This window comes from Hyaena hyaena, unplaced genomic scaffold, assembly GCF_003009895.1.
Source record: "Hyaena hyaena isolate Hyena2069 unplaced genomic scaffold, ASM300989v1 scaffold_0, whole genome shotgun sequence".
Lineage (NCBI taxonomy): Eukaryota > Metazoa > Chordata > Mammalia > Carnivora > Hyaenidae > Hyaena > Hyaena hyaena.
Window position 1 is genome coordinate 14,916,446 of NW_024080632.1, and position 26,671 is coordinate 14,943,116.

Sequence of the window (26,671 nt, forward strand, 5' to 3'; positions counted from 1 at the left end):
GGTGTGCACGCGTGGCAGGATTCCCTCCCGCGTGTACAGAGGTCAGGACAGCTGTGCACTTGGGCAGAGTCGCACAGGACACTTCTGGGGACTGGCGGTGACCCATCTCAGCTGCAGCGCGTTCTGTCCATGAAGGCTCAGCTTCTCCTTTCTGTACTTTTCACCCAGTTCGAAGCTTTGGAGTTGAGAAGGGACACACGGAGGAGCAAAGGGGGGCGAATGGGGAACCGGACGAGGGAGAGGCAGGCTGTGGCCTCACGGCCTCCCCGGAGCATGGGACCAGCTCTCACCCGTGCTTTCCTCTCCGCTTGTCCCCACAGGCGAGACAGCCGCCAGCTCCATGCATTCGTCCCGCTACCCGAGCCCGGCAGAGCTGGACGCCTACGCGGAGAAGGTGGCCAACAGCCCGCTGTCCATCAAGATCTTCCCCACCAACATCCGGGTGCCCCAGCACAAGCACCTGGGCCGCACGGTCAACGGTTATGACACCAGCGGCCAGCGCTACAGCCCCTACCCGCAGCACTCCGCCGGCTACCAGGGCCTGCTGGCCATCGTCAAGGCCGCCGTCTCCTCCTCCGGCAGTGCGGCACCGGCCGGGCCCGCCAAAAGCGTGCTCAAGAGCGCCGAGGGCAAGCGGACCAAGCTGTCACCAGCCGCCGTGCAGGTGGGCATCGCGCCCTACCCGGCGCCCAGCGCTCTGGGGCCCCTGGCCTATCCCAAGCCGCCCGAGGCGCCTGCCCCACCACCGGGCCTGCCCGCTGCCGCCGCCACCGCCGCCTCCGTCATCCCCCTGCCTGGCCGCGGCCTGCCCCTGCCGCCTTCCAACCTGCCCTCCATCCACAGCATCCTCTACCAGCTCAACCAGCAGTGCCAGGCCCCGGGCGCCGCGCCTGCCGCCTGCCAGGCCGTAGCCGGTCCCCACCCCAGCCCGGCCAAGCACGGCCCTGTGCCCAGCTTCCCCGGCATGGCCTACTCAGCTGCTGCAGGCCTGCCTGACTGCCGCAAAGGGGCCGAGCTGGGCCAGGGCGGCACGGCGGCCTTAACGTTGGCTGGGGCCACGAAGCCTGCAGGGTACGCGGACGGGGGCCTGGATTACCTGCTGTGGCCGCAGAAGCCGCCCCCGCCGCCTCCCCAGCCGCTGCGGGCCTACAGCGGCAGCACTGTGGCCAGCAAGTCCCCGGAGGCTTGCGGGGGGCGGCTGTACGAGCGGGCTAGCGGGTCACCCCTCAACTGCGGCATGGGACTGCCCACCGGCTTCACTGTGGGCCAGTACTTCGCTGCCCCCTGGAACAGTGTGCTGGTGACCCCCACCAGCGACTGCTACAACCCGGCGGCGGCCGTGGCGGTCACTGAGCTGGGGCCGGGGGCGCCCCGGGAGCTGGCGGGGCCCCCCGTGGAGGCCCTCTCCGGCCTGCCCAGCAAAAGCGTGTGCAACACGGCGGCGCTGAGCAGCAGCCTGCAGTCGCTGGAGTATCTCATCAATGACATCCGGCCGCCCTGCATCAAGGAGCAGATGCTGGGCAAGGGCTACGAGACCGTGGCTGTGCCCCGGCTGCTCGACCACCAGCATGCCCACATCCGCCTGCCCGTCTACAGATAAGGCCTGCCCGGCAGACGCGCGGACAGATGGACAGGGCGCTGAGCAGGGAGGCAGGCCGCAGAAGAGGGTGGGTAGTGCGCAGGGGCGCCCAGCCTCGCCCTGTGCCCGAGTGCCCGCGGGTGCCCACAGGGAAGCCGGGCTGGCTGCCGCCACGCGGCCACCTGATGGGGAGCCTCGGGGCAACTTGGCTCCCCAAGGCCCCTCCCTGCTGTCATCGGCTGCCCTAGGACACGGGGAGGGCCCGGGACAGCTGCAGACGCCCGCCACTTCCTCCATCCAGGCTGGTGGAGGCAGGGAGAGAGAAACCACTTTAAAACAGGAATGGTTCTTTCTGGTTTTCCCGAGAGAGGGGCTCAGGCCAGGGCAGGACACTGGAGGAAATGTGATGGTCCAGAGTCAGGGCGGGGTCAGAACAGCCCCCAGGGGTCGGAGAGCTCCTCCCCCCACGGGCTCCCCAGTCTCCTGGAAAAGGAGCAGAGAGGCGGGGTATAGGAAGTTCCAGGGCCTGCAGCAACCCCCAATGGCCAATCCAGGTGAAGACCACTCTGAGAGGCTCCAAGGACCACCACTCCCCTGCTCCTCCTCCTCTAGATTCTCCTTCCCCCTCCCATTTCTTCCCAACACAGAATTATACCCCCATCCCCACTCTCCAAGCCCCGTACTACCACCATCCCCCTTCTCTCCACATCTTACAGAGCTGCTGGGCACAGCCCTCCAGGCTGTGCACTGCACAAGGGCACCTCATCCAAGGAGACACCATTTGCATCCTAGACATGTATATTTATTATGGCAGTTTTCTGAATCTTGAGGAAGGGGCGCCATTTTCCTATTCGCACAAAGGCACCCCAGGGGCTAACAGTGGGCCTGCTATCTTAGGCACTGGTCAGAGGGACCCTACCCTGCCTTCCTCAGGGGTTGTCCTCAGAGCCAACGAGGAGGCAACCTACTGGTCTTCATTGGGAGATCCAGTCCAACGCCTTCCCTGCAAGCTGCCCTCCCAGGCCCGCCCCACACCATCAAGGGGGGGGGGGGCGGGCATGGGGGCAGGCAAGGACCCCTGTTAAGTCCCCAAGGCTCGAAGTCCCCCAGTCCTGGCCCATCCGGCACTCCGGAAGCGGTACTGTATCTCTCCAAGGCCTGTTCGAGCACTAAGTGCATTTACAAATCTCTGAGAATGTTTTTTTTTTATACTAAAATTGACCATTATATTCTACTGTGAGAAGTGCAGTCTGCACTATATTGTTTTAAAAACGAAGAGAAAGAAAAAAAAAGGAAAACACAGATGGTGTCTCAGCTGTGGAATTGTTTTGTAGCTCTTGTTTTGTTCTGTCTCCCTTCCCGCCCTCGGGAGGAAAACGGGCTGCCTTCCCTGCAGCCGTCCGGGATTGGGGCCCCGGGGCCCCAGGGCAGCAGGCCAGGAACCTTCTGGCACCCACCAGCCACTCTGCATTCGGGGTTTCGTTTACTTTTCCAGCTCTTTCACGGCGGACACTGTCATTTACCCTGTTTACGTGTCCGCACAGGCAGGAGGCCACCGGGCACGGCCAGCGACTCCTGTACAGAGTGGCTGAGACGGACCCGAGCCGGGGCCCCTGGGCCCATTCCCTGGATGGTGCAGGGGTGTCTGGGGGTGGTGTCTCCCCGCATCAGGAAATGCCTCCCCAGCTTCTCTGTGTCTGACACGCTCAACCTTCCTTGGGGCAGGGTGGCTGCAGGCAGGCCAAAGTGGCTGTGGCAGTGACCTTCTCCCTGGCCAGCCCCAACACACACCCACCGCAGGCCCCGGTTGCCCGGAGATCGGCAGGAGGCCATCGCACCCCAGGACCCTTGGCATTTATCAGGCACTTAACTTTGCGCTGGGTGTTTTCATGTACACTGTACCTCACCGGAGCCTCCACTTCCTTACAAGGTAGTAGGTGTCTGAGAGGAAGGAACCGAGGCTCAGAGATGTTGGGTGACCTGCCTAAGGTCACACAGCAATTCTGAAAAGTTGGGGTTTGGCCTCCACAGCATGGACTCGTCTTCACATCCTGTCTCTGCCCTATCCCCTGGCAGGGAGGAGTTTGATTTTGTTGTTTTCAGTTTCTAAATTATTTTTTAAATGTTTTTGAGAGGGAGAGCGAGCTGGGGAGAGGCAGAGAGAAAGAGAGAGAGAGGGACAGAGCTTCTGAAGCGGGCTGTGTGCTGATAGCACAGAGTCTGTCGCAGGGCCCGAACCCATGAGCTGTGAGATCATGAGCTGAGCCCTAGTGGGACACTTGCTGAGCTGCCCAGGCAACCCGCCCCCCGCCCAGTGTGTTTGATGCAGGCCTCCCTTCCCCTTGCTCGGAGCCCTACGTGGGTGCCAGGCGGGACCCAGGCCCTTCTGCACATCACCCTCAAGCCCTGGGAGCGGCCTTGGCGTCCTGCTGGGCGACCAGCTGAGAAAGTGCTGCCAGGCAGGCCTCTGGAAGTGATCCTAAGTGGGATGCAAACAGCAGTTGACAAAGCGCTTTTCTGACCTCCCAAAATGGAGCCTCACAACAGTTGGATCAGGTCTGTAACGATCGTCCCCATCTTACGGATGAGAAGGAAGAACCTGACGACGGCCTCACGGACGGATGGGTGGACGAACAGTGGGTAAGAGGGAGCTGGGTCGTGGCATCAGGCCCCCACCCTGGCTCAGGCAGCCTCCGCCCTCACACAGCTGCAGCCTGCCCACGGCCCCTGGAGACAGGCAGACCAGCAGGCCCAGCCTCTGGAAGGAGCTAGAAGCAGGCTGGAGTCGGGGCTTTGCTCCTCTGGGTGACCCTGAACCAGACAGGGAATTCAAGGACAAAAGCACCGTTCTGGAGTCTGGGAGAGGGGCAGAGCCACAGCGTCTAGGGCCAGGTTCAGGGCTGGGTGGTGGCCTGTGGCTCGGCTGTTCCCAGGGGCCACCTTCATGCCAGCGTGGTCTCTGGGGTGCCCAGGTCCCCAGGCCCAGGCACGCTGGGCATCAGGGGAGCACACGGAGGCAAGGCTGGGGCCAGCATCCAAGCCGCGTCCCTCCCATTTGCAGAGATTTGGAGACTCGGATGGAGGGCCCGCCTCCTCTTTGGGAGGTGCGCGTGGGGTGTGGGGCCGGTGCCCCCCAGCACAGGCTGGGCCAGGCCCCGGGGTCCGGCTGGGCTTCTGGCCCTACCTCAGCACCGGCTCCCCGGGCGCCTTGGCCCAGCTCCTTCCCCAGAGCCTAACTGGCTGAGCACAAAGAGCCTTCCGGAGTCGCCATTCCGACATGCCGACATGCCGCCAACAGCAGTGTGCCCTTAATATCGTTGCCTTGCAGCACAGGCGATGACCACGTTACTATCAGTGCTGCAATCGCCCACAGTCACCCTAGGCACACCCGTCACCGGGCTCGGCGCTAACCAGTATTAGTCGTCATGGTCATTGGCCCCCACACCGGTGCACCCCCCCGTGTCCCGGGTGAGGCTGCCCAGAGTCAGCTGAGGACGGAGGGTGGAGAGGCAGCTGGACAGAACCCAGGCCTGTCTGATTCAGAGTCTGACCTGTGAACTGCCACACTTTGTGGAGAACGGTACACTGCCACCGTGCCCCCGGTACAGCCACTGGCTCCAGGACCCGGGTCCAGCCTGGGGTCCCACGCCCGGCTGCAGGGCGGCATGCTGGGGGAAGGGGCGGGAAGGGGGGGGCGGTCTGCCTTTCTCGGTCTCCAAGTCTCTCCTGGCCACACCCGGCTTCTCCTCCTCCATTTAGCTGCCTTGGGCTCACAGTCCGAGGAGCTGACCTGTCCCACACACAGCCACACGAGGCTGGCCCAGAACCTCGAGACTTCTGGCCACTTACTTCGCTAACCAGGGCTACAAGATCCCTCCACTTTACAGAGACATCAGAGCTGCCCCAGAGGGGCCTGAACGCTTGGGCGCATATTTCAGCGGAGGGTCTGGTACAGAGGACACTTTAAATAGACACCCTTCACTCCCCCATGCCCCTGACTGGGCTCTACCTTCCAGGCCCAACTAGGGGCTGTGAGGGCCCTTTAAGGGAGCCACACAGTGGGGCAGGGTGCACGGGGAACACCCCCCACTCCCACCCCCTCTCAGCTGGAAGCCCTACGGTATGTTCCAGGTCGTATGTTCCAGGTCGCTGGCTGCTGCGGGCCAAGTTCAGGGGTTGGCCCTGTCTCAGTTTCCCCTCTGCGGAAGTGGGAAAGTGCCCTGGAGGCTGGCATAGGAGTCAAGACAGCACAGAGCTACCCTGGATGTCTGTTTAAATCACCACCATGGCCAGCTGGCTAGGCCAGCGGTGGCAGGAAGGGAGGAGGCCGGAACACTGGCTTCAGTAACTCTTTGACTCCACAGGTGCCCCTGTGGGGGACTTGTGTGGCCTCCCTGAGCCTCACTTCCAGATCTGTCAAAGGAGGTCGTGGCATCTGAAGGACGGGAAGTCACCAGCTGATGTGGGATCAGAATCACGGGACAAAAGGGTCCTGTGAGAGGGCAGTGGGGTCTAGCGGTTTGAGGATCAGGCAGACCTGGTTCCACGGCTGACACTGCCCCTCACGAGCACGTGGCCTTTGGCAAGTGACCACCCCTCTCGGAGCCGCCTATTTCTCCCCTATAAAGAGACTGATATATTACCACATTACCACCATGTGCGGCTGGACACAGGAAGCAGGTGATCAAGTCCCCTAGGGAGTAGAGCCTGCTTTGGAGAAGATGCCCCAAAAGTTAGGGGTGTTATTTCTGTCATCACTTATGCCGGCTGCTTTTACCTTGGAAAGTGGATTTTCCAGGTAAAAAGAATTCCGGAAAAACAGATGCATCCTCCTCCCCCGCACCTTGGAGAGGCCCAAATCATATTAGCATATTAAAGGCTCTGAAAAGTCCTGCAGGCAAGGCATTCTTTTAACTCACCATTTCCCTAACATGTTTTAGTTCTTTTTCGTAAAGGTTTATTTATTTACTTTTAATTTTCTTTAACATTTATTCATTTTTGAGAGAGCGTTTGCAGGGGAAGAGCAGAGAGAGAGGGAAACAGAATCTGAAGCAGCCTCCAGGCACGGAGCTGTCAGCAGAGAGCCCAACGCAGGGCTCGAACTCACAAACTGAGATCAAGACCTGAGCTGAAGTCAGATGCTTATTAACGTTTATTTCTTTTGAGAGAAAGAGACTGAGCACAAGCAGGGGAGGGGCAGAGAGAGAGAGAGAGGCTCCAGGCTGTCAGCGGTCAACACAGAGCCCCACACGGGGCTCCAACTCATGAACTGTGAGATCATGACCTGCGATGAAGTCAGATGCTTAACAGACTAGCCACCCAGGCGCCCCTATGTTCTTTATTTTGTAAATATTTTTTAAATTTAGTTTTGAGAGAGACCCGAGTGAGTGGGGAAGGGGCAGGGAGGGTGGGATGGAGGATCCCAAGTGGGCTCTGCACTGACAGCAGTGAGCCCAATGTGGTGCTCAAACTCAAGAACTGCAAGATCATGACCTGAGCCGAAGTCGGTTGCTCAAACAACTAAGCCACACAGGTGCCCTTATTTATTTAATTTTGAGAGAAAGAGAAAGAGGCATGCTTGCGAGCAAGGGAGGAGCAGAGAGACACAGAGACAGAGAATTCCAAGCAGGCTCGACGCTGTCAGTGGGGAGCCCAACGCGGGATCGAACTCACGGACTGTGAGGTCACTACCTGAGCCAAAACCAAGAGTCCGACGCTTAACCGACTGGGCCACCCAGGGGCCCGCCCTCACTTTTTTGATTACCTAAGTTTTTGTTTCTATCCACTGATATCCCAAGGGACAAATACTTGGGGAAATACTGAGTCCTACCTCTTGTACTGCAATTAGGGAAACTAAGTCCTTCTCTCTGGTGATGTGAGGCCCTCAGTTTCCCCGGTTACAACACAAAGACAAATTAATCTGTAGCAGAGCAACGACTGGAATCCAACCCTGGCCTGCAGTCACTGGGCCTCAATTCCATGGCCACTACATCCTGTCAGTCTTTGTCCACCGTGTTGAGCTAGGCCCAGAGAGGGGAAAGGACCCCCAGGACGAGAGGGGGGAGTGACAGGTGGGAGTGAGCACCCCTATTTTGAAAATGACAAAAGTGAGGTTCAGAGAGGGAAGGCAACTTGCCTGCAGGCACACAGTGACCAGGGTCTAGACTTACCAGAGGCAGATCTGGGCCACCTTCTCTCCTTGTTGGGAAGTGGTGGGACACCTAATGGGGAGCTCAGCGAAGGGGTTCCTCCCGGCCAAGCTGGCTAGTTCCAAGTTCCCTCTGGCCTCCTCTGAGGAGGTCCCTGGGTGTGACCACAGCGGCCCCTAGTGGCCAGTCTCCAGGATCCGCAGTTCCCACCCTGCTCGGGGCCAAAGGCTGCTGCGTGGGATCCAGTGGGTGCATCCCAAACCAACGGGGGCTAAGAGCAGGCGGGACTCTCTTATGTCACTGAGCATCTTGGGATGCTAGGAAGACTCTTAGCTGGGATCTGGACACCTGGATTCAAGGCCCAGCTCCAACCACCCTCCACCGTCCACTGTCCCCTCATGTTCGAAGCCACCACAGCCCATTACTGCAGAGAAATGGAACGTGCACATGCTTTGGAAAGGCCAAAACACTTAAGTAAAAAAAACAAAAAATCCCGCCAACCTCCCGGAGGGGCTCATCTCCTAAGATAGGGGGCAAACCCTGACTCCAGCACATCTGAGCTGTGCGCTCTTATGCTTGGGTGTTCGCTTCACTGGGTTTCACATTCTTCACCTGTAAAATCGTGATAAAAATATACTCTGATCTGGGCAAAGTAGCAGGAAACCCTGGCTCGTTGGTTTAAATGAGAAAGAAAAATGAGCGTCTCAAACGATCATAAGAAGCCCGAAGCTAGGGCAGCCCCAGAGTTGGTTAATTCAGCAGCTCGATGGTATCACCGAAGATCCTTTCTCATCCTTCTATTCCACGAAGTCCTTTCATGGTCACAAAATGGCTGCTGCAGTTCCAGGCATCACATCATAGACCTGAGAGTGCCCAGCAAAGGAGAAGACACTGTCTTCCTAGATTTCCCTATTTTCCCAAAAGCCCCCTCTTCCTTTAGCAGACTTGTCTTATGGGTCAGAACTGGTTCCCATGGCCATTCCTCTACCAATGCCCTAGTAAGGGAAGTAGAGTCACAGTGCTTGGCTCAGGGGAGCCCATGACTGGAGCAGAGTGAAGAACTCTGAACAAAACAGGTGCTGTGGAGAAGGAAGAGGGCACGTGACTTCTGGAAAGGCACCAAACACCTGTACTTTGGTTCCCAAACATGGTTCCTGAGACGCAAACGCGGAACTCTGAGCACAGTGCCTAACACTCCATGTTCCCATGCTTCCTCCTTTCTGAATTCCCTCCGAGACCAGAAGATGCCCCGCCTGCCCGCCCTCCCTGGGCTGGGGGCTGGGCTGCCAGAACCCTTTCCATCCTGTCCTCTGTCCCCGCCACTACCCCCACTTTCACTTCACCTCATAAGCTTGAGCAAACCAAGATCTCCCCATTGTCCATGACAGCTTTGAACCCCTAAAAAACAAAAGGTAGGGGGTGCTTGATTCTCATGTGAATGCTTTCCCTAGGGAGTCAAAACTTAATAACAGCATGAACAGGGGCCTGGGGTATTTAATGGCTCTGTCCGAACAACTGAAATGATCCGAATACACCGTCGTCTGGGCGAGGCATGTTGACTGCCGGCAACGACATTATTACATTCGGAAATGTCAGACGTGTGCGTTCCGGGGAGATGAACAGTGTGGCTGAAAATGGCTTTTGATTTTTAAAAAAGCCCCAGCATTCATCTAAAACAATAATAACAGCTAATAATAACAGGGCATGTAATAATGAAGTATTCATAGGCATAAGAGGTAATTGTTCAATTAAGATCTGAGAGTTTCCGAGACTGTCTTTTCTGATGGGGTCCCATTGTTTTTGACTCTAGTAGCACTAATTATTTCCCAGTAGTGCTTTAAACTTGAGATGAAAAAAGCCCTCCTGTCAAATATGACATACAAGTGCTTTATCATTATTAAGTACACATACACGCACATAATAAGAAATCCGGGCTGGAATAAAGTTAGGGGTATGTTCAGAGAGAGAGAGGGTTCTAAATGGGAGCTGACAGTCTCGGGGGCTCAGCAGAAAGAGCAGGCGACCGCCAGGGTCTTCTTGTCACCTCTCACGCTCAGGGATCGGTGTTTTCTCTCTAGGATGGGCTCTGAGGGCAGAATAGCTGGGGTCAAATCCCCAGCCAGGTGCCCTGGACAAGAGTCTTCACCTCTCTGAGCCTGGGTTTCTTCATCTGAAACCTGGGGTACAGTGGACCTTCCATATCCATCAGCTATTGCCATAAAATGGATGCTTGCACTTAAAAAAGTTACAAAACTCATCGGCATAAAAAAACATTCTTTCTCATGCATCCCTGGGGTCCCTCTGGTCTCCCCCAGGCTCCACAGATCCTCCTTCTGGGGCGCTAGCCCAGGCACGCCCACCGACATGCATTGATTCAAACAAATCTCACAGCCAAACCAGGGCTGCAAAATCGTGCTCCGCCCACAGAGGGGGAGCACCCGGAGGTTACCTTGCAAGGGTGTGGACGGAGGGAAGAGTGCGGAACTGGGGCCGTTGACACGGTCCGGCACAGGTACCCACCTGGCCACTTTCCACGGTAAGTGTCCCCCATTCTCAGTCCCTGCGGCCCAGGGGAAGCCCATGCCACCCCCGGTGCCAGCTCCGCCTCTCAGAGGCCCTGAACCTGGGGCTTTTCTCTGTTACAGAGATTAGCAAGTGACGGAAAGGCGCGGAGGTGGAGCTGGGCTCCGGGAAAGTCCTGCAGTGGACGCTAGTGGGCTCACCCGGGCAATACGGGCTCCTGGCTGGGGAACGCACCTCTCTCCAGTGGTCCCTCCGCGTCCTGACACTGCGGCTTCGTACCTGCTGAAGCATGAGACACGTGACGCTATTCTGGGCCATAACACACAAGGGGAGGTCTTCCAGGGAGAGGTTTCCTCCCTTATACCCCCCCACCAATATTACTCTCCCCACCATCACTCTTTCTCACCAACATTTCGGTCCCTTAGGCTCACGCCACCGCCGCCGCCCAGAGCCCAGCTTCCAGCCATCACCCTCAACACCACCTTGGTCACTGCTACTGTTCCTCATTCTCATCCCTGCCCCACCAGCATCTCTCAGCCCCCCAGCTTCTCGTTGCTGTCATCCCCATGCCCCTTACCACCCCCCCCATCATCACCCTCACCATCTTCACCATCAGTGAATGAACATTTATTGAGCACCGACAAATCCCAGACCCTTTACAGAACACGCTGCAGGCACAGCCCCACCGCCTAGGGCCCTGACCACCCCCCCCACCCCACCCCCCGGCAGAGCCGCCCCGCAGCCACACAGGTGCTGTGTGCAGCCCAGGGCGCAGGCTGGGGGCTGGGGGTGGGCTGGCAGCGGCCTGGAATGAGGTCTCGAGGCCTCTGTCCGGGTGATCACACCACTTTCCTGAGTGCAGAGCAAATAAATAATGGAGAGGCAAGTGTCGGCCCCCCCCCCCCCCCCCCCCCCCCCCCGGACAGAGAGGCCCTGGCATTGGCTTATGTGACTCCATGGGAGTGAGACAGGCAGCCGGGAGCCTCATGGCCCAGGTCGGGAGGCGGAGCTGGGGGCAGGAGCCTGGGCACCAGAGGGTCCCAGGGCCCCCCCTTCATCTCCGCCCGGCCCTCGCCTCTGGGGGTCAAGGGAGCACGTGGGGGGGATGCCCTGGGAGGCGTCACTGAAATGCAGGTGGAGTAGAAACAGGTGGGTGGAGGGACGGGGCTGGGCAGCCGGCCAGAGAGCCTGCCCCACCCACAGCCCCTAGAGGGGAGCATCGTTTGTCCTCCACTTGGGGGGGTAACTCTGCTGGTGGCCATCACAGCTGGGGTTCCCCATGTTGTCCAGAGGCACCACCACCTCGTCCGGGTTCGAGTTCTTGTTCAGCTCCACCACGCGCGGCACCACCGAGGACCACCGATCTGTCGTGAGCACGGCAGAGGGAAGGATGAGGGTGGGCAGAGGACGTGCACATGTACACTGGGCACCTGCTGTGTACCCGGCACTCCGCAGTGCTCTAAAGGGGGATGTATGATTACCCCCATTTTTATAGACATGGAAGCTGGGGCTCAGAGAGGTCAAGGCGCTGCCCGGGAACACACAGGCGTAAGTGGAAGAGCCAGTCTTCAAGCCCAAGTCAGAATGCCTGAGTGCCCATGTCCTGTCTGCTGTATCTCATGCACTCGGTGTAGACGAAGGGGGGTGACCCAGGCATCCACAAGCAGCAAAGGCAACAACCCAGTGGCCAGCCCATTCTGTAGATGCGAAAGGTGAGTCCCAGAAAGAGGATAGCAGCACATCAGGGACGAGGATGACCAGGGCTCCACGCTCTGCACCCTGAGTCCCGCCACCCACTTGCACTCACCCCTCCGGAGGCGGCCCACGGTGTGCGAGAAACCGTAGTACTGGTAGTTCTCGCTCTTGCCCGGGTCCTCACTGATGATGCCCAGGTTCTGGTTCCAGTGAGACCAGTTCACCTCGTCCACCCTGGCGGGGCCACAGCAGACAAGGGTCAGGGGAGGCCCCACCTGGACGGCACCCCTTCCCCAGGCAGCCTCCCTGCTCCAGCCCCCCCGCACCCCACCCTCCCCCTTTTCCTAGAAGTTCTGGTAAAATACACATAACACAAAATTTGCCATTTGATCCATTTTTAAGTATACACTTCATTGAATTAACTATATTCCCAGGGTTGCGTCACTGTCACTACTGTCTAGTTCCAATATTTCCCGTCACCCCAAACAGAAAGTCTGTACAGGAAGCAGTAACCCGCTACCCATCCCGTGGGCCCCAGAACCTGTGTTCTGCTCTCTGTCTCTGTGGATTTCCCTATTCTGCACATTTCACGTGCATGTGGGCCCTTCTGGGTCTGGTTGTTTTCACGTAGCATCATGTCTTCGAGGTCCATCTGTTGGAGCATCCCAAATTTCCTCTGGATGCACCCCATGTGCTGACCCTTCATCTGCAGGAAGGACTCCGTCCTTCCTGATGCACTCTCCCTGGCAAAGGCACAAGGCAGCCTCCTGGGCCCAAACTGGCTCAGTACAATTCTCCCCTTTTAAAATGATGCTTTGTTGTTTTCATTTGACCTCCATATTTGGAGCAAGTTCTCTGCGCCGGGACCCAGCAAGGAAGATCCATTCACCCCGCTTGCTTTGTGCAGGAGGAACCTGAGGTTTCCTAACACTGTTCGTGCAAGGTCACAAAGCTGACAAATCGGAGTCCGGGTTTGAGCTCTGAGCAGGACTAGCCGGCTGGCCTGTGACGTGGGTGCTGCCGTCATCCCCACTTCACAGGGGAGGAAACCGGCTTTGCCTGACTCAGGACGTGACAGTTGTACTCTATGCCACCAATGGCTGTACAAAGAGCCATCTTAAAAGAAAAGAGTCACCCAGGGGTTCCCCTGAGAAGGTGGCACTCCCTGTGCATCCAGGTAATGGCCCAAGTCCTGGAGGCTCATTCCTCAGTTTCCCCTTTCTGCCAAAGCACCGAAGCGCACCTGTTGTTTTGTCAATAGAAGGTGATGCTCTGAGGTGAATGCTGCCTGCAGGTCCCTGCTGTCCCCCCAGTGAGGGACACAAGAGCCGTGTGGACAACCCCATGCGCACAGGGTGCTAGCTGAGCTTGCCCCATGGGCTAAGGCATCTAATTTGAGCAGCTGGCCTGGGTGGGGGGTGGTGCTATCATCCTCCCCATTTCAGGGATGAAGAAACAGAGGCTGGGAAGTAAACCGACTTGCCCAACATCACCCAATAGCCCCGAACTCCACTAGGACCCATCGGGGACTCATTGGCGCGGGAAGCTGCAATGGGTGGAAAGCTAAGGAGGCTCGATCCGCACAGGATCCTTCCGCCCCGCCTCACCTGAAGCACCACCTGCGGTCTGGGGTGCCATCGGAGCTCTTGCCCACAGTGACCATCTCGCCAGAGCGGAAGGCCTTCCTCAGGAACACAGGGAAGGAGCGCTCGATGTCCAGGATGGTGGTGGCCCACTGCAGCGAGGGAGGGGCGGGCAGGCCATTGGTGAGGACTTGCTCACTCCTTCCCCACCGCCAACAGCCTTCGAGGTGGAAATGACGTAAGGTGCCAGGGTAGGCAGGGTTTTACATTCAAATACCCACAGGGCCCCCCCACCGCCCTGCAGGAGCACAAATGAGTGAAGCAGGATCGGAGCAGTGACACATTCACAATGTCACCACTCGCTGTTGGGAACACTAGGGCGGGGTGGGGACTGGGGCAAACCAGGGAGCATCGCCCTGCATACAGGAGAAGCTGCCTCTCGTCCACGCAAGCGCGTTGCCCGAAAGGAATGGGGGCCTGCCCTGCCAGGCTTCCAAGTTTCAAGAAAGGCCTGAAGTCTGGATTTTTACACGCTCTCTCTTAATTTGAAAATTTTGCATTCTTTTTTTTTTAATATGGCAACGCAGGAAAAAAAAATAAATCTTTGCTGGTCAAACCCAGTCCACAGGCTGCCAGTCTGCATTTTATGAGTTACACCCAATGGGGAAACTGAGGCCTGGGGAAGTAAGTGGTGTGCATAAAGCGTCAGAGCAGCCTGGGGCTGATAAAAGCCCCTCTGATAAAGACACTGATGCCTCCCTGGGGTGGCCCAGTTCCACGCCAGCCTCATCCTAGGCTTAGCCCAGGGCCCCTGTGGAAATGCTGACGCTCTCTGAGCGTTTCCTATGCCCACAGAGCTCACTCAGTGGTCCCAGGTGGAGCCGACTGTGTCCCGTAAGCCGGACCACAAGGTGAATCTGAGGCCACTGCCGGCAGTCAGGCAAGAAGCCTCTGGAAAAGCATTAGGTGGCTCTGGAAAGCAGGCAGTGGCCTACAATGTCCATTTTACAGACAGGGAAGTGGAGGCAGAATGAGATGAATAGTTAGCCCTGGGCAGAAGGCTGAAGGAGGTTCCGGGGGGCCGTTCTCTCCGACCCGAGAGGGGACAGGGGCTGGCGGGGGGAGGCTGGGGCGTGGTCACCTGCAGCTTCCAGATGTGCTTGCTCTCCTTGGACACCTGGCCCACCGTCTCCCCCATGAGGGCGATGAGCATGTTGAGGAGCAGCACGAAGGTGAGGATGATGTAGGTGACAAGCAGGATGATGAAGACCACGGGGTACTTGGTGCTGCCCAGCATCTCCAGGTCGCCCATGCCGATGGTCAGCTTGAAGAGGTCCAGCAGGAAGGTGCTGAAGGTCTCGCTGTCGCGGCAGGAGGGGTACGTGGGCACCGTGCAGTTGGTGTGGTCCTCGCCACACACCTTCATGTTGGCGCATGGGTTCAGGAGGGACACCAGGGCTGTGGGAGGGATGGGGTGACCTTCCCTGAGTGACGGCACAGGCTGAGAGGAGGCTTAGAGGTGCAGAGTGGCATTCCCATTTGACAGAGGGGAGAGCTGGGGCTCGGTGAGGGGAGCGCACTGGCCCAGGGTTACCCGGCCCATAAGCCAAGCCGAGGGTCCAAAGCCTCTGCTCTTTCCACAAACTTGCTAACAAGGAAGAGTTTCCCGGGATCTAGTCCAGTGGTTCTCAGCCAGGACCCACTTTTCCCCTCGTGGACATCTGGCACTGTTTGGTTGTCACACGAGAGAGGCAGACACCAAGTGGGTAGAGGCTGGGGATGCTGCTCACCATTCCACCATGCACGGGACGGTCCCTACAGAGAATTATCCAGCCCCAGGTGTCAACGGGGCCGAGGCTGGGAAACCCCAATCTAGCCTATTGCTCCCAGAGGTCTTGGGAGCCTGGAAGGCCAGCCCCCAGGGGGCAGACCCTCTCGTGCTCCTATTTCCCAGCCCCCATCAGCTCAGAGAGGACAGGTGGGAGCCAAAACCATATACAGGCTCAAGGCCCTTGCCCTCTCCAGACATCTCAAACTGACAGTGGTGTGCATCCCTGCCCACTGAGCCCAGATAAGACTTCTGAGTCCTTCTCAATACAGGTTAGCAGCAACGATTGCCCCTACACCATCCAGGACAGGGAGCGCCAGGAGGCCAAGCACCTTCAGTCAGCGGAGCTTACAATCCCATAGTGCCTCCATCCGGGATTGCGGTGGGCGGGTTTCAATCCACATGCTGTGGCCATTCAGTCACACAGTGGCTGCTGTCACATGCTGAGAAGGATTCTGAGGCCTTATCTAGACCTATCAGAAAACTCACTCTGTGAGCCATTAGCAATGTCTGCCATGGGCACAAAACAGAATAGTGGCATATGTGTCATGTCTGTGTTAGGTCAGCTTCAGATGAGGGACCCAGTGTCCCCTATCAGGAGAAGTCTTGGGACCAAGGTGACCACTAAGGTGCTACTTTGGCCTCTAAGCTTCTGCCTCAGCTTCTATAATTAGGACTGCAGGAAGGCTGGACTCTTGACCCAAATCGCAAAATGCTGCAGAATTGTTCACACCCTGTCTAGTTCTTCACAGTCCTATCCCTGGGAGGGGGCAGCTGTATCCTGTCCCTACCTCCCCAGCTGAGGTGACAGTTCTTCCCCAACATAATCCACACAGAGGCTCAGCATCATCGGAGTTCAGATCTCACCACCATCAGATTCCTGTTTCAGAGATTGTCCCCAGACCAACCTCCTCAGGTGTGAATGCGCCCTGGTGAAGTTTGAGTCAGCTGCTCCCTTTCGGATGCTGGGCATTGGATGACAGCTCACCCACCTCTCGGGGACCAGCCCAGTGGCTCAGTCAGTTTCCCCAACCCTGGCCTTTCTCCTACGGCCGGTGGCATTGAGGTCCCCTGGTATCATGCAATCAGGGAGAAGGCATATTGGAGATAGCCAGAATTGACCCAAACTGGTAGATCAAGTAGTACAATTCATCCCTCCCTGTCCCCATGTCCCTTCGATGTGGTCTTGCAGGTCTTTCCATCAAGAGATAGAGTCTATCTCCCCGCCCTTTGGATCAAGGCTGGGCCCTCACTTGCATTGGCCAATAGAAAGAAGCAGAAATGATGGTGTGCCAGGCAGTGACAGTGGGCACTTCTACCTACATTCTTGGAGCCCTCAGACCACCACGTGAACGAGCCCAGGCCAGCTGGAGGATGGGTGACCACGAAGAGAGCAAGGTCACTGCCCTCACGGCCATCCTCACCAGCCGGGCCAGCCAGCAGCCACCCTGCGGCTGACCGCAGACCCAGGAACCCATGGAGATGGGCCGAACCTGGCCCAGGTCAGCCCACCCTCCAGCTAACCTGAAGACTTGTGACCAACAGTAGATGGCTGATTGTTTTAAGCCCCTGAGTTCTGGGTGGCTTCTTTTCCAATAATAGCTAATCCACCAATTTTGCCATTTCCTAGCTTTTGAACTTGGGGTGAGTTATATAACCTTCCTAAACCTCAGTTTTCTTAACCTGTAAAGAGGTAGTAAAGGCACTGGCGTCCCAGCCCTGTCAGGGGTACTCATGGGACAGGACTCAGCCCAGTGCCTGAGAACACAGGAAGAACGCAGCACATGCTGGTTACCGTCCTCCACGCACCAGGGTCACCCTTCCGGTCCTTGTGTCACCCCCGCCAGGCCCACCTGGTGACCCAGAACTCACCTGAAGCATAGCCAATCATGAAAAGTAAGTAGACCAGCAGGAAGCGGAAAAGGTCTTTGAAGAGGATCTAAAGACCCGGGTGGGGATATGGAGACAAAGATGAGACACTTGTTTTTTCACTTTCCCGACTTTTCCATCCCAGATCTTCCCACCTCCGCCCTGTGCCTTCCCCCTCTCCAGCAATGTCCAGACCCTGCCTGCTGCCCCCATAGTACCCCATGTCCTCAGGGCTGTAGGCATCATCTACATGCATAAGATGCATGAAGTCTAGAGGGTTCCCTGGATCCATACCTTCTGGATCATGATGCTATAGGTTCCTGTCAGCTTCAGTCCACGGGTAAAGTAAAGGGCGTTCATCCAGCCCAGGACCAAGGCAAAGACCATGACAGCGAGGTAGGCTTCAATTCCCGCCAGGTAGAGGGCCGCCGACACAATCACTAGCACGGAGTAGATGAAGCTATAGGCAGCAGAGGGGAGAGGGGTCGGTGAGGTTCTGGAGGTGGAGATGCCCCTCCAGGGTACCAGGACATCCCGATGCCTTCTAGACCCCAGAAGAGAAACAAAGTGGATTCACTGGGTTCCTGAGCATTCTGTTGATCAGAATGCTCAGTTAGTTGGCAACTGATGTGTGCAATGGCCCTGGGATGTCCAAGATCCCAAAGTGATGCCTTTTGGAATTGCTCGAGGAGGTGATGTCTAAGAAAAAGGGAAGAGATGTAGTACACACTCAGCAACTCATCCTGTGCCCCAGTCAGACATCACTAATCAAGCACCGCACTCTTACCAACCAAACACAAACATGCCTCAAGATGCTTCACATGGCACTCCTGGCAGACATTAGCAATCAATCACCAGTGTAAGACATTGCGTGATTTCTACATAAGGTGTAGACGGTGAGAACTCTCGCAACCAGTGTCTTGCTTTAAGCAGAAGACTCTATTGCTTGACATTGGCCTCGTCCTGATGTTGGGCTACAGCTGTCCGGGCTGGGTGAGTCCACTCCTAATAGAATCACACCCCCCCACCCCCCCAGCAATCTAGATGATGTCCCTGCCCCCACCCCGCCTTCCTCACCCAGAAGCTGCCAGCCTGGGGACCTCTACTCACTAGAGTAGCTGGAAGGAGCCATCAATGAAGAGAGAATTCACTCCTGGGCATTTCTTCATGAACAAGTCTTTGATCTGGGGGAGGGAAGGAGAGCCAGGTGGAGACAGCAGGAGTGCAGAGGGGAGGGGAGAGGAGAGAGGGAGGCAGAGACCAGACGATGGGCTCTTTTCTGTTGGGGAAGGAGGAAAAAGCAGAGAAGGAGGGTACAGGCTTGGAAGAAGAGGCAGGAAAAGGGAATGGAAGGGAGGACTTCAAAGGAGAAAGGAGGAAGGGAGGAGGGAGGGCTGGGTGGATGGGGCCAGGGGGCCAAGCACTCACATTGGTGAAGAAGAACAGAACCCCGGTGAAGAGCGTGATGATCTCGCCCGCCAGCCTCAGGTAGTCCACGGTGGTGCGGTAGGGGTACGGCGGCTGCAGGGGCAGGGGGCGCGCAGGTCCTCACCCAGCCCCTCCGGCATCTGGCCCTAGATCCAGATGTGCCCCAACGCTCCCACACACACACACCTGGATCCTGTGGATCCTCCTCTCTCACTCTCTTCCCCCCGGCGTGGAGGAGGGGCTCACCTCCCCATCCCGTTCCTCAGCTTTCTCCTGTCCCTCCCACAGGGGACCCCGGGAGGAGGCCCCAGCTGTGCCCCAGCTCCTGCCTGGCTCCCGGCCACTCACAGTGCCCTCCAGGGGCTGGTAGTAGGCGGTGAGGGTAAAGATGACCATGGCACACAGATAGGAGACCACATTGATGTAGAAGGAGACAGCCCCAAACTTGCGCCACTTGTCCCTCAGCAGTTCATTGATAGGCTCCACGGCTAGCATCTCGTGGCGGTTCTGTGGGAGACAGCAGGGTGGTCAGGGGCCATGCTTCCCAACAAGTGGGATCCAGGAAGGTTGACTCCAGCACACCTTCCCCCACCCTCTGCCTCCTCCTGCCTCTCTCCTGACCGACACTCAAGGATGCATGGGGAACTGGATGGGGATTCAGAATCAACACCAAACTCCTGGGCTCATATTCAAGGCTCCGCCCAATTCTGCCTCAACTTACCTTTCCAGCCTATTCTAGGCTTAGAGAATCTGGAGCTGGAAAGCTATCCTCGTGGTCCCCAAACTCCAACCTATGGATTTTGCTGGCAGCAAAATCACCTGTGCAGATCCTCAGAAATATAAATCCCTGGGCTTCAACCTCAGAAGTTCTGAGTCAGGAAGCAGGAATGGAAAATTTAGCCCCAGGATGACAGACACTTGACTTCTCCCAGTATTGAACCCCGGGAAGACATCAATAATTGAGCCCTGCACAATAGTTCTTTATATGGTTGTTCCCCAGGCAGACATTGCCAATCAATCAACACTTGGCATCAGAGATGCTAAACCTCCCACCACCTCTAATCTAAAGCAAGCTAGTCACTAAGTTAGTGTTAGTCACTAATGTCAAAGATGAGGGAAGTGAGCTCCAGCAAGGGAAGGCATCTGTCCAAGCTCACAGAGCTGGGGAGGGACCTTCTGCACCCAGAGTCCCCAAGTTCAGGGAGCTGGGAGGGACCTTCTACACCGTCCCCCACATTTGACCAGCATCCTGTCCCTTCAGTGACTTGACCTTCATGACCATGGATCCGGGCAACGACGTAGCCACAGAGATGCTATTACAGTGTTATTCTTGATAGTTCAAGGCAGAAACAAACCCAAATGACCAAGAATAGAAGAATGGTTAATTAGAATATGGTACATTTACTCGCAGCAACAATCTTGCAGAAGAATATTTAATGGTGCAAAACAATGTTCACAAAATACTGCTAAGTGAAAAAAAGAGCTTTCATAACTTCATCTAACAACCACTGATGATAATAGCTGACATATAACGTGTGTTCTGTGCCAGACTGTTCTCAGATGAGCTCATTTGCCTCCCAACAACCCTATGGGCTGTGAACTATCCTTATCCCCATTTTACAAAAGAGGAAGCTGGGACTCAGAGAGGTTGGGTCACTTGTCCTGAGTCACACAGCATGTGAGTTACAGAGCCCCTCCCAGCCCCAGGGTCCCTTCCGTGCCCTCAGCCACACCTCCCCTTCCCTGGGCCCTGCCCCCTGCCCTTGCTCACCTCGATCTTGCTGTTATACACCAGGATCTCCAGCACAGAGGCCTCTTCCCCACACGTGTCCAGGGAGGAGAGGTCATACAGCGAGGAATACACTGGCCCATAGGCCCAGTCCTTGAACTTGCGGGACAGGTGCCTTGTATCTTCATCTGTCACCTCTCGGCGAATGATGTGCTGAAAGATCTGCACGGGGTCGGGGGGGCGGTGTCAGGGGGCCCCAGGGAGGGACACCAGTGCTCAGCTTCTCCCATCAGAGGGACCCCGGTGGCCCTGCACAGCCCATCACAGGGTGCCTCCCCAGAGAGCAGGATGAAGTGGGAGGGGACATTTACGGAGCCTGCCCTGTGCGCAGGACCCGTTACTCACACCATCTTGTGCTTACTCTTACCATCTTGGCTTTCAGATGAGCAAATAGAGACTTGAGAGAGAAGGGTGTTCCCTGAGGCCTCGCGAATCAGCCGGTGGAAGCCAGACTAAACTGAACCAGCCATAAACATCTGAATTGTAGGGACACCTGGCGGGCTCAGCCGGTTAAGCGTCTGACTCTTGATCTCAGCTCAGGTCATGATCTCACGGTCGACTGTGAGTTTGAGCCCTGCATTGGGCTCTGTGCTGACAGCGAGGAGCCTGCTTGGGATTCTCTCTCTCTCCCTCTCTCTCTCTTTCTTTCTCTGCCCCTCCCCCGCTCATGGTCTCCCTCTCAAAATAAATAAATAAACTTAAAAAAAAAAGCAACCTTAAGCTCGGGCCTTTTCCACTACCTCAAGACTCTTTTATAAACTGCAATTTTAGTAACTTCTGCTCTACCTTGGATTGGATAATAATAGTCCCTGCCGTTTACTGAGCACTCACCACCCGTCCCAGGCTTTTTATTAAGCAGTTTTAAATGGATCCCCTTATCTAGTTGTCATTGTGGCACAGAAAGGCACTATTTTCATCCCCATTTTACAGACGGAAACACTGAGGCACAGAGGAGAGAGGGAGGTGCCTGCAGTCGCACGCTGGGAAGTGGCCGAGCCAGGCTTTGGACCCAGGTGCTCTTGACTCCAGAGCGCCCCGGTTTTGGTTCTCAGTCAGGGCAATAGTGCCCCCCAGGGGACAAGATGGCCATGTGTGGAGACTTGGGGGTTGTCCCAGCCGTGGGGAGTGGCACTGGCACCTGGCAGTTCAAGATCAGGGATGCAGCTAAACATCCTTCACTGCACAAGCCAGTCTGCACACCCCAGCACCGTCTAGCCTCAAATGCCAGCTGTGCCCAGGCTGGGAAACCCTCTCTGGGCCCCGCGCTGTGAGGCCAGAGAGGGAAAGAATGTGTGCAGGGCCCCCCTCAGCGGGCTGGGGGCTGAGCTAGGACCCTGACAGTGGACTTTAGGGGGGCATTTCAGGGGTGGAGCCCTGGGAACTTAGATTTCTGTCAGTGGCTTATCCCAGCTGGCGGGAGTGGGGCATGAGCACCCAGTGGCATGGGATGAGGACTGAGGCTCTGAGGTGAAGTTGAATAGCTTGGCTGGACAATAGGGAGCCACAGCAAGTTCTTGAGCCAGGACTTCCACACAACGGAGTTGGCATGATAGGAAGTGGGTGTGCGTATCAATGATAATGAATGTCAGCAGCTCCTCCGGGGGGGGGGGCGGGGGGATGTGGAGGAGTGGGGGAGGGGCTGCCTATGCCCCACCCCCGGCCCCACACTCACCCCAATCTTGCCCGTCTTGGCGGCCATCATGAGGGGCGACAGCCCGTCGTTGTTGAGCACGGCCTCCAGGTTGCTGTCGGGGAAGAGGCGGGCGCACTTGAGCAGCAGCAGGTCGTACATCTTGGTGACGAACTTGGTGTTGTCGCGGGTGTTGTCGGCGATGGCCACCAGCGCGTGCAGAACCGTGTTGCCGCGGGAGTCCTGCCGCCGCATGTCCGCCTTCTTGTGCGGGTTCTCGGTCAGGTAGTTGACGATGTGGGGCTGGTTGGTGCAGGCGGCCAGCGACAGGGGCAGCTCGCCTGCGGGCGGGGAGGGTGCAGGGGGAGGCCAGTGAGGGGGCCCGCGGGGCGGGGAACACACTCCCGGGGACGCTGCACGCAGCGCCGACGGTCCGCGCCTACTCTCCCGGCGGCGGTCGCACTTTTCTGCGGGTGGCGTGCGGGACGCGGGTGTGGGGCTGCGATCTGGAGGCTGTGAGGGACTCCTTGAAGGACTTTGTCCCTGAACTTCACGTAACATGTGCCTTTAAGCAGGGGTGAAATTCAGGGGCACCTGGGTGGCTCAATCGATTAAGCGTCCGACTCTTGATTTCGGCTCAGGTTTGTGATATCAGTTTGTGGGTTTGAGCCCCCATCAGGCTCTGCGCTGATGGTGCCAGGCCTGCTTGGGATTCTCTCCCCCTCCCCCACCCCTACCCTGCTCGTGCTCACTCTCTCTCTCTCTCTCTCAAAATAAATAAACTTAAAAATATATATAAGCAGAAGTGAAACAGAATCTTTCGTTGGTTCAACTGGGACATGGTGGTGATGGGGTTTGGGCCCTGCAATGTGACCGCAGGTGAATCTGAAGGACCAGCTGACAACCTATCCCAGCCCTGGGGGCTCTCATGGTCCCCATTGTACAGATGGGGAAGCTGAGGCTCAGGGAGGTAAGGTGATCCCTATCCCTCACAGGCAACCAACACGGACCCAGGGCCAGAGCCCTTGGCCAGCAGGGGCTCTAAGCGTCTGGGGAGGGGTCAGCGATGGACACCACCATGTCGCAGCCCCCACCAAGGGGGCCGCTCCTCACCAAAGTAGAAGTAGCCTCCCTCATCCTTGGGCTGGAAGAAGCGCCCCCGGGCCTGGGCATGGACGTCAGCTCCTTGGGCCACCAGGAGCTCCACGTAGTGTTTGCAGCGGCGTTCGATGGCGATGTGCAGGGCAGTCTGACCTGGGGAGTGGGGGAGGGGCTGTCACCGGAGGCAGAGACCGGACCAGGCCGGAGGGTGGTGGGGTGCCAGTGCGGAAATCGGGTGAGGGGCTGCGGGCCCAGGCCTTGATCGTCTCCACCAAGGGCAGCAAAGGGACCTTCCGACACTGCCGGACATGCCATCTCTGACGCACGAGTGACGCTGTGACGCACTGCACCGTGCGTGCAGAATCTCAGACTCAAAGGAGACCCCACACGGAGGATCCCAAATGTGCGGACTTGTCAGACTCACAGGCAGCTTTAATCCAGGAGGAATCAAAGGCACTGTGGTCGCACAGTGTTTTGGACTCGGGTATAAAATGAACAGACTTTGAATCTTCACATCCAGAAATCCAAAAGGTCAAGTCCAACCTTGGCACCTTTGCCTCTTAGCACTGGGGGCCTGTACAACTGTTACCGTACAGTCCTGGGTACCCGGAACCATAGCATCTCGGGATCCCAGGACCAGTAGGCTCACTGCCTCTCAGAGCCTTGGATTCAGAATCTGGGATGTCGAGATTGGAAGGGGTAGTTATTGTTCCTTTGTTCATTCAATGATTGGCTCCTGGACCCAATACTGGTGCCTGGGGCACAGACAGAGCTCTTGGGATGGGATGGGGGTCAGCAAGCAAATTCGGTGCCCCACCATCACCGTGCATCACCCTTGTCTCCACTGGGGTCCCACCTCGGTAGTAGATGTCCCGGAAGGGCGAGTTGATGAACTCTCGCATGTTGCCGGTCCGCTCAGCAATGTCCAGGAGCACAGGAATGGTGTCATTGCGGCCATTGCTCAGATTCAATAGGGCCTTGGGCAGGCAGGTCTTTCCTGTGGACGGCTCTGGGGGTAGAGACATACAGGATGAAGGGCGATTGGTCTGCAGTCTGAATCTCCTGGGCTGCAGGGAGTGGAGGTCCTGGCCCTGTCCCACCTCCCGTCTGAGCCTGTGCCCCATCTGCGCCCATGGTCCTGAGGGGGCCCAATAAACTCAAAAAAAGAAGAGGGGCAGTTCTTCCAAATAGGGGAAGCTGCAGCCTACAGAGACTGGGATTTTCCAAAGCATACTTTGGAGGGAATTTTAAACATCAGGTAAGTGGTTAGGATGGCTGTGTTAAACAAAGCCAACCATATTTATATATTACAGGACTTGTCAGAGCCTTTACTATGCTAATGGAGACTGTGAAGCTCTAAAAGCCAGGTGTGGCAGGCAGCATTCACCATCTATTGGAACACAGGACCCTGTTCCAGTGAAGCATTTACACCAGTGCCCCTAGAATAGAGCACAGTGGGTGCAGGGGTCCCCAAAGTGCAGACTGCACATCATAGCAGATATGAAATTACCTAGGAGGGGCAGGAGGGGGTTTTGGTGCAGCACTAATGACACCAAAGGCCTGCCTGGAGCAAGGTTTCATCTCATTGTCAGACCTCTCTGGTGAAGCCAGTCTCCATGTGGTACAAACGGGTCTTAACACTGCCCACAGACACTCGCTAACGTCCCTTGGCAATTTTCTTTGCCTTGTGTTAACTTCCATGGTTACACAAGTTGACTTATTATCTTAAAAGAACTCCCCTGTGAACCCGGCACAGGACAAGATCGCGCCTGGGGACTCAGGAATGGTCACAGCAGAATTGGGATCAAGAATGAGAGACACAGGTGTGAACTGAGCCGCCTGCCCTGGAGCGAAAGCGCCTGGGGGTTCAAATCCCGGCTTTCCTCTGCTCAGTTTCCTTTCCTGCTAAACTGAGGCCACAGAGGAAACAGAAGACTAATGGGCGTTTGCTGAGGAGCCCAGCGCCAGGCAGATCAAAGTCTCAGTACACGGGACTGTTGTAGCTGCTACTCCAGCTCTGGGGAAGGTGCCTCGGGGATTTCTCCCTAGATGTCAGCACTCAGCGGGGAGACCATGAAAGACCCACAGAGACCTGAAGTGGGTCCTGGTGCCCCCAGCTGTACCCCTGCTGCCCAGCCCAGAGTCACCAGGGAGCTGTTTCATGAATCAAAAGCGGACTCCAGTTCTCCATCTGTGTAAGTGCGGGAGGGGGGGTGCCCTGAATGCTGACCACAGCAACTTTCCCTCCCCAAACCCACCCCCAGCCTGCATGTGTTCCCTCCATGGAGGATGGTGTCCCCATCCAGCCAAAAACCTTTGTGTCACCCTTGTCCTTGCCCTCTACACCCACCCCCAGCATGTCCTATTCAATCTCCCCACCACTCCCCATGTCCACTGTCACCCCCCTGGTTTCCACCAGCCTCTCAGGTTTTCCTTCAGTGCACATAGCATCTGGAATGGTCCCCTCAAAGTACTATGCTGATCACAGTGAGCCACAGGGCCTTTGCACATGCTGTCTCTTCATCCCCTCCATGGTCTTTCCTTCTCTTTTTATCTGGTTAACTGCCACTCATTCAGACTCAGCCTATCACCTCTTCTGGGAAGCTCTCCCAGATTTTCCTAACTAGGTCGGATCCTCCAACACAGCACTTGTTGGCACACATTACAGTTTAGAATTGTTTTTACTCCTGTGACTGCCTGATCGGTGTTGATCTCACCCGGGAGACTGTGAGCAACTTGGACAGGGTTGTGTCTACTTCATTCACCACTGTCTGCCCCACGCCCAGCACAGCATGTGATGAGCTGATCACCACAGGTAATTCCAGACCACAGATCGCCCAAAGGGGCTTGTGTGGGGCATAGAATCAGACCTTGGGTTTGGGTTTCCACACCCCCAGACCCAGGCTATAGCGGGATGAGGGAGGAGGGGGCTGCCAGCCTGGGTCCTGGGGTGAAATCCCATACCAAGATCTTCCCAGAAACGAGACGGGACACACAGTTCCAGGACTCTACCGCCAGGTGGCGAAGTGGCCCTGCCCTAGGGAGCCACCAGGGCAAGGGGGCCCAAGTATCTATAATGCCAAATTTGAGGGTTGTCAAACTTTGAGGGGTGGTGGTCACAGACTGCCCTGAGAATCAGATCATCTCATGAGCCTCTGGCTATAAAAACATGCAGGGTCGAATCCAGGCTTTGCGGGGCCTCCAACTTACACCCTTTGGGGGTACTGTTTATGAAAAAGACACATGCAATTGTGAATTCAAAATTAGTTCCAGGGCCTTAGACGGGGGCAGAGCAAGCGACAGCCCCACAGGCAGCCTAATCACATCACAGGCCTCCAGGTTAATGCCCTCTACACATGCACTAATCTCTGCAGTTTCGGGGGACCCCGCCCCCCAGCTCATGCACACAAATACACTCCCCTGGGGCTCCCTGGCCTGGGCAAGAAGCCCCTGACTTGGCCCCGAACTCAGGAGAAGCTAGAGCCTTGGGAGCCCAG

General features: G+C 56.8%; 2 protein-coding genes across 2 annotated transcripts in view; one reads left to right on the forward strand and one right to left on the reverse strand.

Moving 5' to 3' along the window:
• Nucleotides 1–2,870, forward strand: part of FAM222A (family with sequence similarity 222 member A) — a 56,055-nt gene extending 53,185 nt beyond the window's left edge. Inside the window, exon 3 of the mRNA XM_039226372.1 lies at nucleotides 321–2,870. Within this exon, the coding sequence (XP_039082303.1) occupies nucleotides 321–1,600 (1,280 nt within the window). The 3' untranslated portion in view covers nucleotides 1,601–2,870. The remainder of the gene's footprint in view (nucleotides 1–320) is intronic.
• An 8,173-nt stretch (nucleotides 2,871–11,043) lies between these two features.
• Nucleotides 11,044–26,671, reverse strand: part of TRPV4 (transient receptor potential cation channel subfamily V member 4) — a 34,277-nt gene continuing 18,649 nt past the window's right edge. Inside the window, exons 4-16 of the mRNA XM_039247861.1 lie at nucleotides 24,031–24,183; nucleotides 23,187–23,327; nucleotides 22,116–22,414; nucleotides 20,426–20,605; nucleotides 19,003–19,161; nucleotides 18,655–18,747; nucleotides 18,337–18,410; nucleotides 17,521–17,686; nucleotides 17,230–17,296; nucleotides 14,671–14,987; nucleotides 13,554–13,681; nucleotides 12,059–12,180; nucleotides 11,044–11,615 (exon numbers count right to left, since the gene is read on the reverse strand). Of these exons, the coding sequence (XP_039103792.1) occupies nucleotides 11,458–11,615; nucleotides 12,059–12,180; nucleotides 13,554–13,681; nucleotides 14,671–14,987; nucleotides 17,230–17,296; nucleotides 17,521–17,686; nucleotides 18,337–18,410; nucleotides 18,655–18,747; nucleotides 19,003–19,161; nucleotides 20,426–20,605; nucleotides 22,116–22,414; nucleotides 23,187–23,327; nucleotides 24,031–24,183 (2,057 nt within the window). The 3' untranslated portion in view covers nucleotides 11,044–11,457. The remainder of the gene's footprint in view (nucleotides 11,616–12,058; nucleotides 12,181–13,553; nucleotides 13,682–14,670; nucleotides 14,988–17,229; nucleotides 17,297–17,520; nucleotides 17,687–18,336; nucleotides 18,411–18,654; nucleotides 18,748–19,002; nucleotides 19,162–20,425; nucleotides 20,606–22,115; nucleotides 22,415–23,186; nucleotides 23,328–24,030; nucleotides 24,184–26,671) is intronic.